Source organism: Phyllostomus discolor, chromosome 7, assembly GCF_004126475.2.
Source record: "Phyllostomus discolor isolate MPI-MPIP mPhyDis1 chromosome 7, mPhyDis1.pri.v3, whole genome shotgun sequence".
In the NCBI taxonomy this organism is placed as follows: domain Eukaryota; kingdom Metazoa; phylum Chordata; class Mammalia; order Chiroptera; family Phyllostomidae; genus Phyllostomus; species Phyllostomus discolor.
This window is the reverse complement of record NC_040909.2, coordinates 39,339,990-39,356,730: the sequence shown is the minus strand read 5'-3', so window position 1 is coordinate 39,356,730 and position 16,741 is coordinate 39,339,990. Positions and strand designations below refer to the sequence as shown.

General features: G+C 42.1%; 1 protein-coding gene across 3 annotated transcripts in view; it reads left to right on the top strand.

The window, feature by feature from the left end:
- The first annotated feature begins 1,650 nt into the window (after window positions 1–1,650).
- Window positions 1,651–16,741, top strand: part of TSEN2 (tRNA splicing endonuclease subunit 2) — a 39,525-nt gene continuing 24,434 nt past the window's right edge. Inside the window, exons 1-5 of one of the 3 annotated variants that reach the window (XM_036030786.1) lie at window positions 1,651–1,758; window positions 6,332–6,574; window positions 6,972–7,173; window positions 8,851–8,932; window positions 15,267–15,303. In XM_036030786.1, the coding sequence (XP_035886679.1) occupies window positions 6,985–7,173; window positions 8,851–8,932; window positions 15,267–15,303 (308 nt within the window). In that variant the 5' untranslated portion in view covers window positions 1,651–1,758; window positions 6,332–6,574; window positions 6,972–6,984. Of the gene's footprint in view, window positions 1,759–5,637; window positions 5,982–6,331; window positions 6,575–6,966; window positions 7,174–8,850; window positions 8,933–15,266; window positions 15,304–16,741 lie in introns of those variants that run through there. The other 2 variants (XM_036030784.1, XM_036030785.1) reach the window with 2 other exon arrangements.

Below are 16,741 nucleotides of genomic sequence, written 5' to 3'. Positions count from 1 at the left end.
TATAGAGCACCGTGCTGAGCCTCAGGGGATTGTCTCTGGTCTCAGCAACCCTCTGACTTGCTTGGCCACCTCTGGCAACTCAGTGTGCCTCTGAACCTTTTTTCTTATCAGTTAAATAAGGAAGTTGAAGTGGACAACCTATGAGTTGCCTTTCATTTTAAAACCCTCTAATTCTAAAACCAGTATTTCCTAACTAGGCATATTCTGGTGCAATATTACAGCCTTCCCACAGCTCCTCCTTCCCTGCCCAAACCATCTTGATACCACTCTTCTCTGAATCTTGCTGAGGTTCTTTTTTGCAACACCCCAATAGGAAGCTATTCTGATTTTGGTCTCTCTAAAGTCTGAACTCCTTAGCTGAGCAGTTAAGGTCCATGGTGTCTTGAGCTCTTTCTACCAAGAGCTCACAGTCTAGTTAAGGAGGACCAGAAAACAGGAAGCACAGAGGAAAGTCACCAAGCCAGCCTGGGGAGGCAAGACGAAGTCTCCCGGAGGAAGAGATATCTGAAATGAGACCTAAAGGGTGACCAGGAATTACTGCAGCAGAGTCGGGAAGGATGTTCTGGGCAAAGGCAATGGGGTGTTCCATGGCCTGGAGATGAGAAATTTAAGAAAGGTCCAGATTTCAAACACACTCACACTTAGCCCCGAAGGCGCCACTCGGTTGAGCATAATCCTGCAAAGCATAAAGGTCCTAGTTTGATTTCCCCATCAGGGCACATGCCTGAGTTGCTGCCAGGCACCAGTTGGGGGTTGCGTGAGGGGCAACCAATTGATACTTTTCTCTTTCTCCCTCTCTTCCCTTCTCTAAATAAATAGATAAAATCTTAAAAAAAAATAAAGTCACACTTAGCCCCACCCTGTCACCCACCTTCCCCAACTGCCCAACATACGTGTGTGGTGTGTGCGCTGGGGATCCTAGGCTTCATATTTGAGAAGGTATGTATTGGACTCCCTATCAGTCCTCCTTAAAAAAATTAATAAACAGGTTGGAAGAAATTTTACACTTCCCAATGCAGTTTTGTTTTGCTTATCCCATATAATCCTGACGACCTGTTTTTCAGATGATGGAACTGAGGCTCAGAATGGTTTGGTCACTCATGACACTGAGGAAGTGAAGATTCAAATGCAGGTCTGTCTCCCCATCTGTTGTCCTTTACACTGCACAGGGCAGACAGTGCAAGTAACTTTTAGGCAGCTGCCTGCAAGAGGGCACTTCCTTACAGCCCAAATGCTGCAGCTTATACATTGAATATAAGCTGAGTTCGGCGTCAGGGCCGGGGTCGCGTAACAAAGTCCGGTAGCCTCAAGCATCCCATCTCTCCAAGAGCTAGGACTCCAAGTCTTTAGACCTGGACTCCAGTCGTGGCTTCACTACCTCCTAGCCATGTGTCATTGAACAAGTAACTTCGGATCTCATGTATTAAGTGGGTCATGCGAGACTGTCCTGAGAATTAAACAAGAGTAGCAGCCGCGCAACAGTCTGTCCACATAACGTGCGGCACTCAGGAAAGGGGACGTGCTGCCTAAGCCTCACACTTCACGAGGGACGAGTTGCATGCTCAGGAGAAGCCCCTCCCCTTTTCAGGATGTGCGCGGGCGTGCTCCGAGAACATTCGGTGGGTGTGCCCACGGGCTCTGCAGCTGCGCATTCGTCCCGCTTTGCGGCGGCAGTACTTGACGGCAGCCGTGTCCGCCCTCGCCCCTCCCCCCCGCCGGCGTTGTCGGGGTAACGGTGAGCGCGTGGGCTCGATGAAGGTAAGGTAGCAGTGCTAGGCGCGCGCCGCGTGCCCGGGCATTAAGCGTGGTGTCTCAAGCATACTGGGCAAGGGCGAGGTTTCACCGCAGGAAGAGACACAGCTTCTCCGAAAGCCCCCCAGAGCGAGAGTGGAAAGGGCGGAGAGACTTTCCCTGGGTCCACAGTCGGACCGGAACAGGGCCGGGGGGAGGAGCTAGGCTTCCTGGTTCTGCTGGAATTAACTCCTCGCTTCCTTCTCCGTGCACCTGTGGCCCTTTGTACTTCTCTTTCTCCTTCCTGGAAGTGTTGACGCCACGTCCCACAGCCGCTGGTGGTCGGGCTTCAGGCGACCCCTCTCTTCCTTAGAGGAGCCTCAGCCGCTAGTTGGGTTGCTGGGGGATGGCGGGAGCTCAAGGAAACCGGCGAAGGGATAAGTTAAGACAGATTTAGGAATTTGTTGGGCCCGGAACACTTTTCGAGCTGTGTGCTATCATTCATTGCAGTTTCAACTACCGTCTGGCTAGCACTTCCCCATGGTAGGCCCAGTACCTTGCGCATTTGCACAGTTACCCATTTAACCCTAACAACAGCTTTCAAAGGTTTATTGTTTGTTTATACTAAGTAGTCTTAGGTTCTAACTTGACAGCTTCCCAGGGGCAGGATTGCCTCGTCCCTTATATCCCTGTCTCCACTGGCCCAGGAGTAAGCAGTTGGAATTTCAAACTTTTTTTTTTTCCAATTGGGAGAAGGTGAACTTTGCTGTGTGGGAAGTTTTAACCAGGCTTGTTAAGGCAAGGTGGACCCAGGGAATTGGAAAATTAAATGTAGCTAGTTCCCTTCTCCCTTTCGGTTTTGCTTTGTTTTATGTGTTAGCTTATCTGCTCAAGGGAAAAATAAAGAACAAGCCCTGCTTTTAATAGAAAAGTAAATATATTTAACACTGTGGGCGTCTGGAATCAGGAATGCCCAGGTTTGGGAAGAGAAGAGTAACAACAGCTTACAGGTACATAGCACTCGGCCCCTCGGAGTCCCTTTCTTCATCTGTACAATGGGAATAGTAATAGAATTTACCTTGGGAAGCTGTTGGGATTAAGTGTGTTTGAATAGGCCATCCTATAACCAGTGGTTGGCAACTTTGGATACATGTTGAAATTCTGGGCCCCACCCCAGAATTTCTGATAAAAGTGCAGGTAAGACCAGGACATTAGGAGTTTTAATTTTCCCTGGTGATTCTAAGGGCAGCCAAGCTTGAGAGGCACTGTTACATGCCACCCCAAGTTACTTTTCTTAATCTCTTTTCAGTTGTCATAATCTGCAGTGGCTCCACGTGTAAACCAACCTTCACATCTCAAAAACTTCCTGATGACTGACCCAGTCCTTCCTGTACATCTGTGTGTGCTTCAGACAGGGGTCCTCTTTTAGGCCAGTCTTAACCATGCCTGTCTCCCTGCATTATTAACCTGGTGTCTTTAACAATGGGGCTTTGGGCAAATAACTTGCTCCAAGTCTGGGTTTTTGGTCCTTGAAATCAGGACAGTAGTACCCACCTGTGTAGCATACAGTAGAGTCAGTGCTAGCATGTACCTACCAATCATGATTGGTTCTTCTCATTTAACTTGCATCCTACACCTTCCATCATGCTGTTCTCTTATCGTGGCACTAAAGCAGCACTTCTTAAATGTGTATTGCAGGTTTGGAGAGTTGCAAACTCAATCCTTTCTCCTCTTGCCTCCCAAGTTCAACACAAGGCAGCTCTTCCACAAAACTACAAAATTAGAGGTCATCTGGTTTGTCCTTTCAAGTATAACAGCTTTATTGAGAAATAACAGCTTTATTGAGAAGTCATTCACATACTATAAAGTTCACCTTTGTAAAATGTATCAGTGATTTTAGCATTGAAGAGTTATGCAACCATCACAATCACTGCAATCTAACTTTAAACATTTTCTTCATCCTCAAAATAAACCCCATACCAACATTTCTCCCCTCCCCCCACGCTGGCAGTTGCTAATCGAATCTGTGGATTTGCTTATCCTGGACATTTCATATTATGGTCTTATACATGCAGTATGTGGTCTTTTGTGACCAGCTACTTTTAGCATGATACTGTCATGGTTCATCATGCATATTGTAGAATGTATCTGTACTTCATTCTTTTATATTTGCTGATAATACTCTGTGTGGATATCCCACATTTGGTTGACGCATTTATCTGTTGATGGACATTTGGGTGGTTTCCATCTTTTGGCTTTTATGAATAATACTACTGTCAACATTCACATACAGACTTTGGCATGGACATGTTTTTACTCTTTTTGTATCTATACCAGGAAGTGGAATTGCTGGATCATATGGTTATTCTGTAGTTAACATTACAGTAACTTCCAGATTGTTTTCCAGTCCTGTTCAGTTTGAAGATGAAGAAGCTGGGCTCAGAGATCTTAAGTGGGTTGTGACAGTCACATGATGATGATGGCATCTCTGTATGTATGGAAGGCCTACTATGAGCCGGATTCTTGATGGGCATGCTGTTACATGGGCGGAGACAACACTAGGTCATGGATTTGGAGGCTTTGCAAAAAACTGGGGTTTGTTTTTGTTTTAGGGTTTTTTTGTGGCAAGAAACCTGTCACACATGCTTGAGTCCGAGTACAGAGTTCTTACTATCAAGTGGCATAGCTCAGTATTGCTTTTTTCAGACTACATGAGCAATCTGAAAGGGAAAATCCTGAACAAACCAGGCAAATTAAAGCATAACTTTTCAGTTTTGCTTGTTTGAGGTAATTTAATTGGAAGTTCTTGAGGTTAGCCATTCAGTATTTTCTTTTAAAAAACAATTCCAGCCCTGACTGGTGCAGCTCGGTGGATTGAGTGCCAGCCTGCAAACTGGAGTGTTGTCGGTTCAGTCCGGTTCAGTACCCGTCAGGGCACAGGCCTGGCTTACAGCCAGGTCCCCAGGTAGAGGGGTGTGGGAGACATTGATGTTTCTCTCCCTCTCGTTCTCCCTCCCTTCTCCTCTCTAAAAAGTAAATAAATAAGATCTTTCTAAAAATTTCAAGCATAAAAAATTCTAATGTAGTATATACAAGTCAAACACTAACCAGAAGTTAAGTTATAAAAGTGAAAACCTCATAAAAATCTGAACTGTTCCTGGAAATCCCTAGAAAGTTCCTCACTGAAGATCAATGTCCTGCCTCAAAAAAAGCCAACACAGTATTATTTAAGCTTTAGAAAAAACTGCTGTTTCTACAACCAAATAGTAAGTGTAGTAGTTGGCTTGGGCTGGGGGATAGGTCAGAAAGTGAAAACCTAGTTAAAGTGCTCTTGGAAGAAAACCTCTCAACTGACCATTAATGTGCAGCATACGCCCTTTCGTCGTGAGTGCTGTTCAGAGTGTGTAATGTGCACAGTCACTCTCGGTGTGTGGTTGCAGTGAGGGTTCTTCCTTAAGAAGTCTAGCAGTTTGCTGCTTGGAATACTTTGGCAATTCTACAAAGGTCCAATGCGCTGATGGTTATTTTTCATAGTTAGCTTAGTCACTGATTTATCGATTTCTCTAACTTCCCTTGGTCTGTTCTTGTTTTCTGTTTGTTTGTTTGTTTCCTCATTTAATTCCTCAACCTCCTTGTGAGAGTTGATAAAGACATTACACATTGGGCAAAGCTTTTAATTTTTTTTTAACTGTCATGAACCCTTAAAACCACTCACCTTCCTTTCTCAGCTTTGGCCACCTTCATTGGTTGTAACAGGCTTGGTTACATCCATTGCCCATTGAGATGCTGGTTCTGAATGCAGAAGGCACTTAAATAATCAGTCCTTTCTTCGCAGACTTTGGAGCCACATAGTTTAAATGTGTGTGATATAGCTCCACTCTTTCTTCAAGCACCAGATACATGCACAGCTTAAATCAAATCCAGGCCTGGGACTAAGGGAGCAGCAGATTCAAGCCTCCCTTCTCTAGGGCGTCTGCTTGTCGCTTAGAGTGGCTGGCCCAATTTCTTGCACTGTTTACATTTTTTCCCCCTTGCGTATGATTGAGTTTTCCTAAGTTAAATGCATCTACCACAGCTCTGTGTCTTTATCGCACAATACACTCAACTTGACTTCCTTCCTTTAGCCATTATTGAATTGCAGCCTGTTGTGCATTAGGTGCTTGTTTTGTCTCCTCGGGCTGAGAATAAGGCCTGGAAGGGAGAGGTACTGACTTCAGCTTCCTTTACTCCCTCCTAGTGCTGGGTGCACAGTAAGTAATTCCACAATTCTCTGTAACCCTTTAGCTTCTAACCTTGAGAAAGAATGAACCTTCAGACAAAAGGGGATGGGTGCTACTTGTGCTTGCTGCAGAGCCCGGAGGGAAGAGCTCTGGCATTCAGCAGGCCTGGGATGGTCTAGTGCCCCCCTCTCTGGAGTCTTTTACATAATCTTTCAAACCTGAATCTGTTTCCTTTCTGTATGAGGATGTTAATAGTGCTCACCCCATAATAATACTTAGAGTGAATACATGCATCATGCTCAGCATGAACCACAAACTCTTCTAAGCACTTTATGGGTCTTAACTATAAGACAGAGTTTATTTTTATCCTTATTTTGCAGATGAGGAAACCACAGCACAGGAAGATTAAATAACCTTTACCTGCAATCACACAGCTAGGAGGTAGTGAAGCGGATTCCTGCCCTGGCACTCTGGCTCTAGAGTTCCTTCTCTTAGCCACTTGTATCTGGAGTGTATAATAGACCCTTGACTGGGAACTGCTGTTGCCATTGTTATTCATCAGCTTACCTTAAAAATTGGAAGGTGATTGACATCCCCAGCACCTCTGATACTAGGAGCCCCTGGTAGGTCCATGCTAAAAGTCTGTTGGCTGAGTGAAAGAATGGGAGTAATCCTAATAGGCAGAAATCCTCTTGTGCTTGCTATCAGGAGACTTTTGCAAAGCATTGTGACTTTTGGGGCATGTCACTAGGCCTCAGTCTTGTCAGCTGTAGTGAGAAATAATGCCACTTCTTGGGCACTGTTGTGGGAATTGATTGAGATGTTCTAGGTGAATGAGATTTGCACTTCTTAAAAAAAAATTCTCATGACTGTGTCTTTTAGTTCACTGCTTTATAAATATTTGATTTTTCCCACAGACCACAAAGTTTTCTGAGCCTAGGTACAATGTACTCACATTTTTTATCAGTGTATTCACTGATTGACTGTTTCTTTCTCTTCATTATACTCTTTAAAGAATAGTTGAACTTGAAAAATGGCAGAAGCAGTTTTCCATGCCCCAAAGAGGAAAAGAAGAGTGTATGAGAGTTATGAGTCTCCATTTCCGATCCCTTTTGATCAGAACTGTGGACCTAAGAAAGATTTCAAAATGTTCCGCGCCGAAATGATAAACAACAATGTCATTGTGAAGAACGCAGAAGATATGGAGCAGCTGTATGGGAAAGTAAGTATAGGAGGCCCTGGCAGGGCTACTTCCCGGCAGCCTGGAGCCAGCTATCTTTTCTTCTCCCCATCCACCCCCAAAATAAATAAACTGTAAATGACTCATATTCTTCTTTGGCTGCTTGGTCTCATGTCGGAACACTACTGTTTGACTCAGGGGCCCTGAAACCATGTATCGTGAAGATAACTCCCTCATTCTGGACCCACATTTCAGCAATGAAGTAGGGTCAGTAACATTGAACTTTCTTGTCTCTCAGTGATAAAAGTAATGCATATTTATTGTAAAAAAAAATCAGGCAACTTACAGAAATTAAATTAAGGGTTAAAAAGTTCAACTTCCCCACTTCACTCCCATTTCATCCCCAGAAGTAACCACCGAGTGGCATATTGTTCTTACTCATGGACAGATCAGATCTGGCTCTTTATCTGCTTTCTTCCTAGTTGGGAACCTCTTCTTAGATGAGGGCAAATTCTCGTTTTTACTGTTTTACACTGATAATAGGTTTGAGTTGAGATTGGTAGCTTGCTGTCCCACCCCTGGCCTCATCCCTTAACCAGTTCATCACTGGGTCACTTTTTAATAAATAGCTTTATTGAGATATAATTTACAGCCATAAAATTTACCCATTGTAAGTGTACAGTTCAGTGATTGTAGTAAATTCATAGAGTTGTGCAACAACCCATTTCAGAGCCCTCCCATCAATTAGCACAGAGTTCCCTCGTGCCCATAGCACTTCATCCCGGCTCCTACCTTCAGCCTGAGGCACCACCCGTCCAATCCGTGTCTCTACAAATGTGTCCTCTCTAGATGTTTCTAGAAAATATATAGGTTATAACCACCCTTCCAAAATGGGATACAGTGGGTGGCATTGACTCTGGTGAGATGGGAGTCTAAGCCAAGGACAGTCTCTCCGCCTTTGCAATATATAACATTAAGCAAGAGGCTTTATAAAGTGTATATACCCTGATCAGTGTGGCTCAGTTGGTTGGAGCATCATCCCCCAAAGCAGAAGGTCACCGGTTAGTTCCTGGTCGGGGTACATGCCTGGGTCGTGGGTTCATCCCCGGTTGGGGTGGGTACAAGAGGAAGCTGATCGATGTTTCTCTCTCACATCGATGTTTGTCACCCTCTCTTACTCCTATACCCTTTCTTTAAAAATAAAATATTTTTTAATAAAATGTATAAAGTGCTATGCACATTATTCTGATTGTTAAATCTTGGTAAGGGTAAAAGGTATTCATTTTATTATTCTCTCAATTTTCTATGGGTTTAAATTAAGAAACGGGAGGGGAAAAATCTATTTTGTTTCTGGAATCATTAGGAAGGAAAGGAATATTTCAATCCTGCATACAGGAGAAGCCAAGAAGCTTTTCGTACCAGGTAGCCTTGACTCCTGCTTTTAGACACACTGCTCCTGAAGAAGAATCCCTGCCTCTACCTCTGCCTCTACCTCTGCCTGCCCTGCTGCCTTCAGCATATGAGACCTAGACTGAACTCATGAGTTATGAGACAAAGGAGGTGTACTAAAAACTCGCTAGCTGAAACCTTCATTAGTAATGGCTAGATAATTAGAGGGAAGATGTAATACATCTCTTGTTAACACAAATAGCTATTCTCCTTCAGCTAAACAATTGATAACTAAAGGTGCCCTAATTTTGTTTTCTCTCTTCATGGAAGGGTTATTTTGGAAAAGGAATCCTGTCTAGAAGCCGTCCAAACTTCACTATTTCAGATCCTAAGCTGGTTGCTAAATACAAAGGTAAATTTGTACATCATTCAGTTCTTTTGGCAGATAATTATTTTCTTTCATGTGTGATCCTCCACCTCAGCTTATATAGTAAAATTCTAGTAGAGGAGATGCACACTGACAATTTTACTGCTAAAAATAGTAACTAAGATCATTCTACTGAGGTGAAAGGGTTCTTATAATGGGTGAAAAATGTGTTTTATCTAATTTCTAAAATTATCAAAATTGTTATTCAGTCTTTTCTGTTATTAAGCATTGCCTAGAGGAGTACTGTGGGTGTGGAAGGCACTGATAGTTAGGTACCTACTCGCCTGTATGCAAAATGAGTTTTCTAGAATTAGAATTTGCAACAATAGCTGATATTGATGTGTTTGTTAAAACATAGTAATGTGTGTAGCTCTCACTTGCTGGTCCACTTTTCTTTAATTTATAAATCTTTTAACCTAGTACATTTCTCTAGGGAAATCTCATGGTAATTACATAACCAGAATCAGGAGGTTAAAACATAGTTGGAGAGGATTTTAAAAACATTTTATTGTAAAAAAATACAAATTAAAACTGTACTGAGATATCATTTCAGCAGTCTGATTGGCAAAAATCCAAAAGTTTGCCCATCAGCGAGGCCCTGAGACACTCTTGTGTGTTTTTGGTGGGAGCGCAGGCAGCACAACTGCTACAGAGAGGAGTTGAGCGACATCTAGCAAAATTATACATGTATTCACTCCCCCACCCTTCCCCGTTCTCCTCGCCTCCTGAATCCCGGTAGCCTTAACATGCTTTCCATGTCTATGAATTTGCCCATTCTACATATTTCATATAAGTGGAAACACCCATTATAAAGACTTTGTGTCTTTCACTTTTGTGTTTAGGCGTTCGTCCATATCAGAACGTCAGCCCGAATAATATCCCATTGTACGGATATTCCATGTTTTGTTTTTCTGTTCATCTAAAGATGGACATTTGGGTTGGTTCCACTTTGGGGCTGTTATGAATAATGCTGCTATGAACATTCATGTACAAGTTTTTGTGTGGACATATGTGGACATTTCTCATGTACATATACACACACAGCCCTAGGAGTAGACTTGCTGGGTCATGTGATAATTCTTTTTTAATTTTTTGAGGAACTACCAAACTGTTTTTCACAGTACTTGTACCATTTTACATTCCCCTCAGCAGTGCACAAGGCTTCCAGTTTCTATACATCCTCACCAACACTTGCTATTTTCTATTCTTGTTTTTGATCATAGCCATTCAGTGAATGTGAAACAGTGAAAGTTTTTAATTTTAATGAAGTCCAAATTATCTACTTTTTTTCTTTTGTTGCTTGTTCTTTTGGTGTCATATTTAGGAAGCCATTGCCAAATCCAAGTTCAGGCAGATTTTCCCCTTTGGTTTCTTCTAAGAGTTTTATAGTTTCAGCTCATACATTTAGGTCTTCGATCAATTTTGAGCTAATTTCTGTATATGATATAAACTAAGGGGCCAGTTTCATTGTTTTGCCTGTGGATATCCAGTTGTCCCAGCATCTGTATTTACTTTTATCCCAGTAATTCCACTTCTAGAAATTTATCATAAAATTGAGTGCCAGCCTATGAACCAAAGGGTTGCCAGTTCGATTCCCAGTCAGGGCACATGCCTGGGTTATGGGCCAGGTCCCCCGTTGGGGGTACATGAGAGGCAACCACACATTAATGTTTCTCTCCCTCTCTTGTTCCCTTCCCCTCTTTCCAAAAATAAATAAATAAATAAAATCTTTAAAAAAACAGTAACAGCCCTGGCTGGCGTAGCTCAGTGGATTGAGCACGGGCTGTGAACCAAAGCATCGCAGGTTCGATTCCCAGTCAGGGCACATGCCTGGGTTGCAGGCCACAGCCCCCAGCAACCACACACTGATGTTTTTCTCTCTCTCTCTTTTTCTCCCTCCTTTCCCTCTCTAAAAATAAATAAATAAAATCTTAAAAAAAAACAATAACAACAACAGGAGAAATTTATCCTTCCAAATTTTCCTTCCATATTTTTGCTGCTTAAAGATATAGCAGCAAAAATATGGAAGGAAATAGCATAAGGCTATTCATTGCACCACTATTTCTAATATTAAAAGACTGTAAGGAGGGGATCAGTGGAATAAACTGTAGTGCATTCATATAATGCAGTACTATGCAGCTGGGCATGAGGGATACTGGGATATATTTTTAAGTGAAAACAAGATAAAAGAAAGTCTGCCTAGTATGCTATGGTTTATCTAAATGGGGGAATATAAATATTTTTTTGAAATATAAGGAAGGATAAATCATAATTTTTTTTAATCATTGTTCAAGTACAGTTTTCTCCCCCCTACTCCCATTCCAGCCCACAAATCATAATTTTTTAATGTCTATGGGGGAAGGATGGAACAGGATGGAAAGAGAAGTGAGACTTCATAGATTTGACTTTGGAACTTTGTAAGTGTGTTGCATGGTTACAAAACAAAGTCAGTTTTAAAAAGTAGAGCCACAAGGGGGAAACTATTTTGAATGACTTCAAAACTTGATAATTTGACTGTTTAATTCTAATGGGATAGACTTTGTGTCAGTTATCTCTTGCCACAATGGTATTTAACAAGTCACCCCAAATTTCAGTGGCTTTCAGTAGCAACCAGGTTGCTTACAAGGCTACAGGTTTGCTGGGTAGGTCTGCTGATCTTGACTGGATGTGCTCATCTATCTGGCTAATCATGGGTCAGCTGTCTAATGGGCACGGTCCAATAATGGATTTAGCCAGACTCACTGGTGTCTGGTGGTCTGTTGGTTGGCTGTCAGCTGGTCTAGGATGGACTTAACTGGAAAGAAGGATGGGGGGCACCCTGTGTGTCATCCTTCAGCAGGCTAGCCCAGGCATGTTCTCATGGTCATGGTGGAGGGTCAAGAGCAAGCCCCAGGGTGCCAGTGCTTTTCAGGCTTCTGCTTGCATCATGTTTGCTCATGTTTCACTGGCTCAGAGTCAGCCGGTTTGGCAGATGGAAAACCTGAAGAATCAGGGCAGTCAATCTGCCATATACTCTAAAGAAAGAAAGGGCTACAAAATAATCTTTATATTGCTTTCAGTAATTTTTAATGGGTGGTAGTGTTGTTACTGTTATGCTGAGACTGTTATATGAATATTATATGATTAGGCAAATGAGGAATTATGATGGTGTGGTTGACAGCAGCTAGGATTTTTTATGTGAAACAGCTTGTACACCAGGAAGCAAGGAAGCTAATCAAAAACTAGTAGACATGTTTCAAAGGAGGCCATGGAAACATTTGAGCATCAGTAAGAATAATATTACAATTTATTTTAAAATTCATTCCTTATAACACCCCCCAAGGGCTTGAATCCTTTAGTTCATGCCAGGAGAAATTCATTGTTCACCTATGGAGGATTCATCATTTTGAAAACCGGCATATGTGAACTGGTTCTTGGGGTAACCAGATAAGGGAGGGTTTCTCTTTATTGAAGAATCCCACTAATAAACAAAGAAATAACAGGATTAGAATATCACCATTTAATCTAGGCATTGATCAGCAATGGTGCTGATGACATAGACCCAACAAGTCATTTTGTGTCTTCTAATGAAAACACATGCACTACCTATGAAGTAGGCTTCCCCCCAAATCGAACTGGATCCGATCAAACCTCTAGTTCCACCAGTTCCCAGGAGACACAGGGAAGAGAGGAATGTGTTAAGCCTGTGCCGCTCCAAGTACTGAAATGCGGCAACATAAGACCTTTGCACCAGATTGGAAATAGATTCCATTCCATTTAGCTACTGCTCTTTAACTAATCACTTGCAGCTTCCTTCTCCATGAAAATCTGGCTGTGAAAACAAGGGGAGCTGAACTAAGCAGTGTGCTGAGACAGTTACTTCATCTCTTCCTGAACCGTTGAGCCCATGACCACCTTGGAGTAGCACTGTGTTAACAGCACAAGGCGAGTGCGATCATCTGAGGCCAGATGGGGGGGAGTCCTAAAGGACAGGGGATCCATTTCTGCAACAGAAGAATTTCAAAAAAAAAGCGTAGCAGGGAAACCTGTATATTAGAATCAACAATTGCAGTATAGGGCCTTATTTGGATTTTGAGTCAGACTTTCCAAAACAGAAAAAAGCTGTGAGACAATGCATAGATTTTGGATGATGCAAGGAATTAATATTAGTTTTTAAAAGTGTAATAATGGTATTATGGTTATGGTTTTTTTTTTTTACAAAAGAGTGCTTATAGAAATACATACTAAACTATTTCAAGGTGAAATGGTAAGCTATGAGAGATCTCTTTCAAATAATCTGGAGGCCATGGGAATAGGCAGAAAAACAGATGAAGCAAGGTTGGCCGTGAGTTCATTGTTAAAGATGAGTGATGGGAACATAGGCATTTATTATACTATTCTCTTCACTTTTTCCTGTTTTAAAATGTGTTCATAATAACCTTTTTAAAAGGAGAGGGGGCAAAAAATAGAGCAAATTACATAATGGCCATGCCTCTACTCATCACCCAGCTTTGACAGTTACTAATATTTGACCAAAAAGAAAATCAAAGGTTTTTCAAATAGTGTAATAATCTCAATAATTACTAATCTCTTTCTGTCTCTGTAGTAGCTAAGTTTTAAATGGTGATAGAAATGTGAGGGAAATGAATTTAAGACAAGGAAACAAATTCAGGTTGTGGGCTGCCCTAAAGAAGTAAATCCCAAATGTCCACTTGAGGAAATTCTTCAAACACTAGCTTCAGCCTCACCTTCCACCCTGCCCTCTAGCCACTCACTGGCTGGCCCTGCGGCCACCTGGGGCTGCTTGCCATCGCAGGAACCCGCAGCTCAGGCTTTGTGCGGTGCTTCCCTCTGCCCACGTCCCCGTCCACCTGGCAAACTCCTGCTCTTCAGAGCCCAGCTCAGTCATTCCTCCTCCCTTGTGGTTTTCCTAACTCTCCAGGCAAGTTAACCAGTCCCTTTCTAACCCTTTACTTGGTCACAAATCAGCTTGGGTTAGAATCCTTCATTTCTGCTCTACCTCCTTAACTAGACTAACTACCCTTTTCCTGTTTCTCAGGAAAAGGGTATTTGCTTTACTGCTTCTATATCTCTGATGCTTGGCACATAAAAGGCTATGAGTAAAACTCGCTAAATTTTTATTTGTTGTTAAATTACCAGAGGAGAGAGACCATGACACTGAGAAAACTGACAAATTCCTAACAGGGTATGGGTCTGTGAAATCTTTTTTATGGGATTTTCAAGCTGAACATCCTCTGTTTTAAGCCTGTAATCCACTGAGGGAAGGCTGAATTTGGGAAAGAGAAATGACTTGCCCAAAGTGTTTTTCGTGTGTATTACAATACATAGTTATTTATTTTTTCAGTTACAATTGACGTTCAGTATTACATTAGTTTCAGGTATACGGCACAGCAGTTAGACACTTCGGCACTTTATGAAGTGATCCCCCTGACAAGTCTGGCACCCCTCTGACACCACACAGTTATTCCAGTATTATGGACCCTATTCCTTCTGCTGTACTCTACATCCCCATGACTATTTTGTAACTGCCAGTTTGTACTTCTCAGTTCTCCACCTTTTTCACCCAGCCACTCAAAACCCCTCCCACCCGGCAGCCATCAGTTTATTTCCTGTATTTGTGAGTTTGTTTCTGTTTTGTTTGTTCATTTATTTCATTTTTAGGTGACACATGTGAGTTAATCATATGATCTTTGTCTTTCTCTGTCTGACTTATTTCACTTAGCACAATACCCTTTAGGTCCATCCATGTCATCTTAAGATCTACACTGTTAGGTGACCCAATAAACATTTTAGGTGGAAAGACTCTTCCAGCTAGGTGCCCAGAGCTAGAAGTAGAGCCCAGAACTCCCAAGTCCATACCCAAACACCGCCGTGAAACTTACTTTAACAACCGTTTCTTATAGGTACAGCCTTCACTGAAGATGCTTTATGGAGCACAGGGTAATAGGGGTAAAGTATGGTAACTTTAGGGCCTAAGTATTCTGATCTGGAAGTTGAGAGCATGAGCATTCAGAGGTGGCAGAAAGGAATCTTCTTGCATGCCATTGCTGCTTAGCTAAAGTGTTGAGTTGAGAAGGATTCCGAAGTCACACCTGAGCCCAGCAAAAGCTCTGATTGGTCAGCTACACCTGCCAGGGGTTTGGGTGCATGGAGCAATGGCATGTAAAACACCTGTTTGCTCTTGATGGTTGGACAGTCAACCTTCTAAGGGTATGATTTGGTGAATTTTGAAATTCTCTTAGTGTTCTTTAGGTTTTTAGTGTTTTTTTCTCCTTAAGGAAATTTTATCCGAATTAATAGAACTTCTTTGTTGTTACAGATATGAAGACAAATATGCCTATAATCACATCAAAGAAGTAAGTCATGGTGAACTTTGACCTTGGTCAAAATTATGGTTTAAATCAAGTCTATTTCTATTTTTATTTATTTTCATTGATTGATTTTAGAGAGAGAGAGGAAGGGGGGAAAGAGACAGACAGACACACATAGGTTTGTTGTTCCACTTTTTTATGCGTTCATTGGTTGACTCTTGTATGTACCGTGACCTGGGATCGAACCTGCAACCTTGGCTTATTGGGATGACACTCTAACCGACTGAGAACCCAGCCAGGACAATTCAGGTCTTATTTTTAGATAACCTTTTCTGATGTGGTAGCCCCTGCCATTTTTTTTAAGTAGATGTGTCCTCAAAAATTGTCTAAATTTAATGTGAATCAAATCATATTTCAAATGTACTAACTTAATTTTTAAAATAATCCTAAACCAAATCCTTTGCAAGTTGAATTCCTTCCAAAATATGAACAAATAACTACCCAGTCATGTATAGATCTTTAAGTGCTAAGATGCTTAGACTTAGATTTAGAACTGGCCTCCTGTGCTGGGGGGCATGCATGGCCCTGACCTCTTTCCTTGCTTTACACTTGCAGGGTTAGAGAAGGAAGATTTCACAGAGTCTCTTCCTCACCCACTCACACAGTGCGACTCCTTCCTCCAGGCACTTGTTTACACTGTTCCCGTTTCTTGGAACCTTTCTCCCTAACTCAGCAGACACACACACTGCCTGGCTGTTTCTGCACATTCCACATACAGCTTACTGTCGCCCTCAGAGTTTCTCTGCTCACTATCACCCTCCCCTCCGCTGAGTTAGGAGTCATTCCTCCAGCTCCCAGGGAGTCTGCTTTGGTGCCCCTCACTGTACTGTTCATCATATACCTAGATTTAGGATGTCAGTTCTTGGAGAGCAGGGATCACACCTGGTTCCTCTTGGGAGCCCCAGCATTTAGTGGTTCTGTCATAGCATCTTGTTGGCTAATGATCACCTGTCTAAATCCTCATCATCCCTGAGGTGAAGCTTGAGTTGCAGCTCTTCAGGAATCGTTTCATTTTATTTTATTTTATTTTATTTTATTTTATTTTATTTTATTTTATTTTATTCTTTTATTCTATTTTATTTTATTATTTTAATTTTTTTTAATTCTCACCTGAGGACATTTTATTATTGTTTTTTTAGAGAGAAAGGAACATCAATGGGAGAAAGAAACATTGATCTCTCATATGTGCCCCACTGGGGATAGAACCTACAACCTAGGTATGTGCCCTAACTGGAATCAAACCTGCAACCTTTTTGATGTATGGACATCACTCCAACCAACTCAGCTACCCAACCAGGACTCATCCAGGAAGGCTTTTAAAGCCACTGAAGCCCACAGTGTTTTCTCATCTTGCTTTTGCATACACTGGCAGAATCTGATAGCTCCTTTTTGTTTACATGACCAATAACCCCACAGCCAAAGG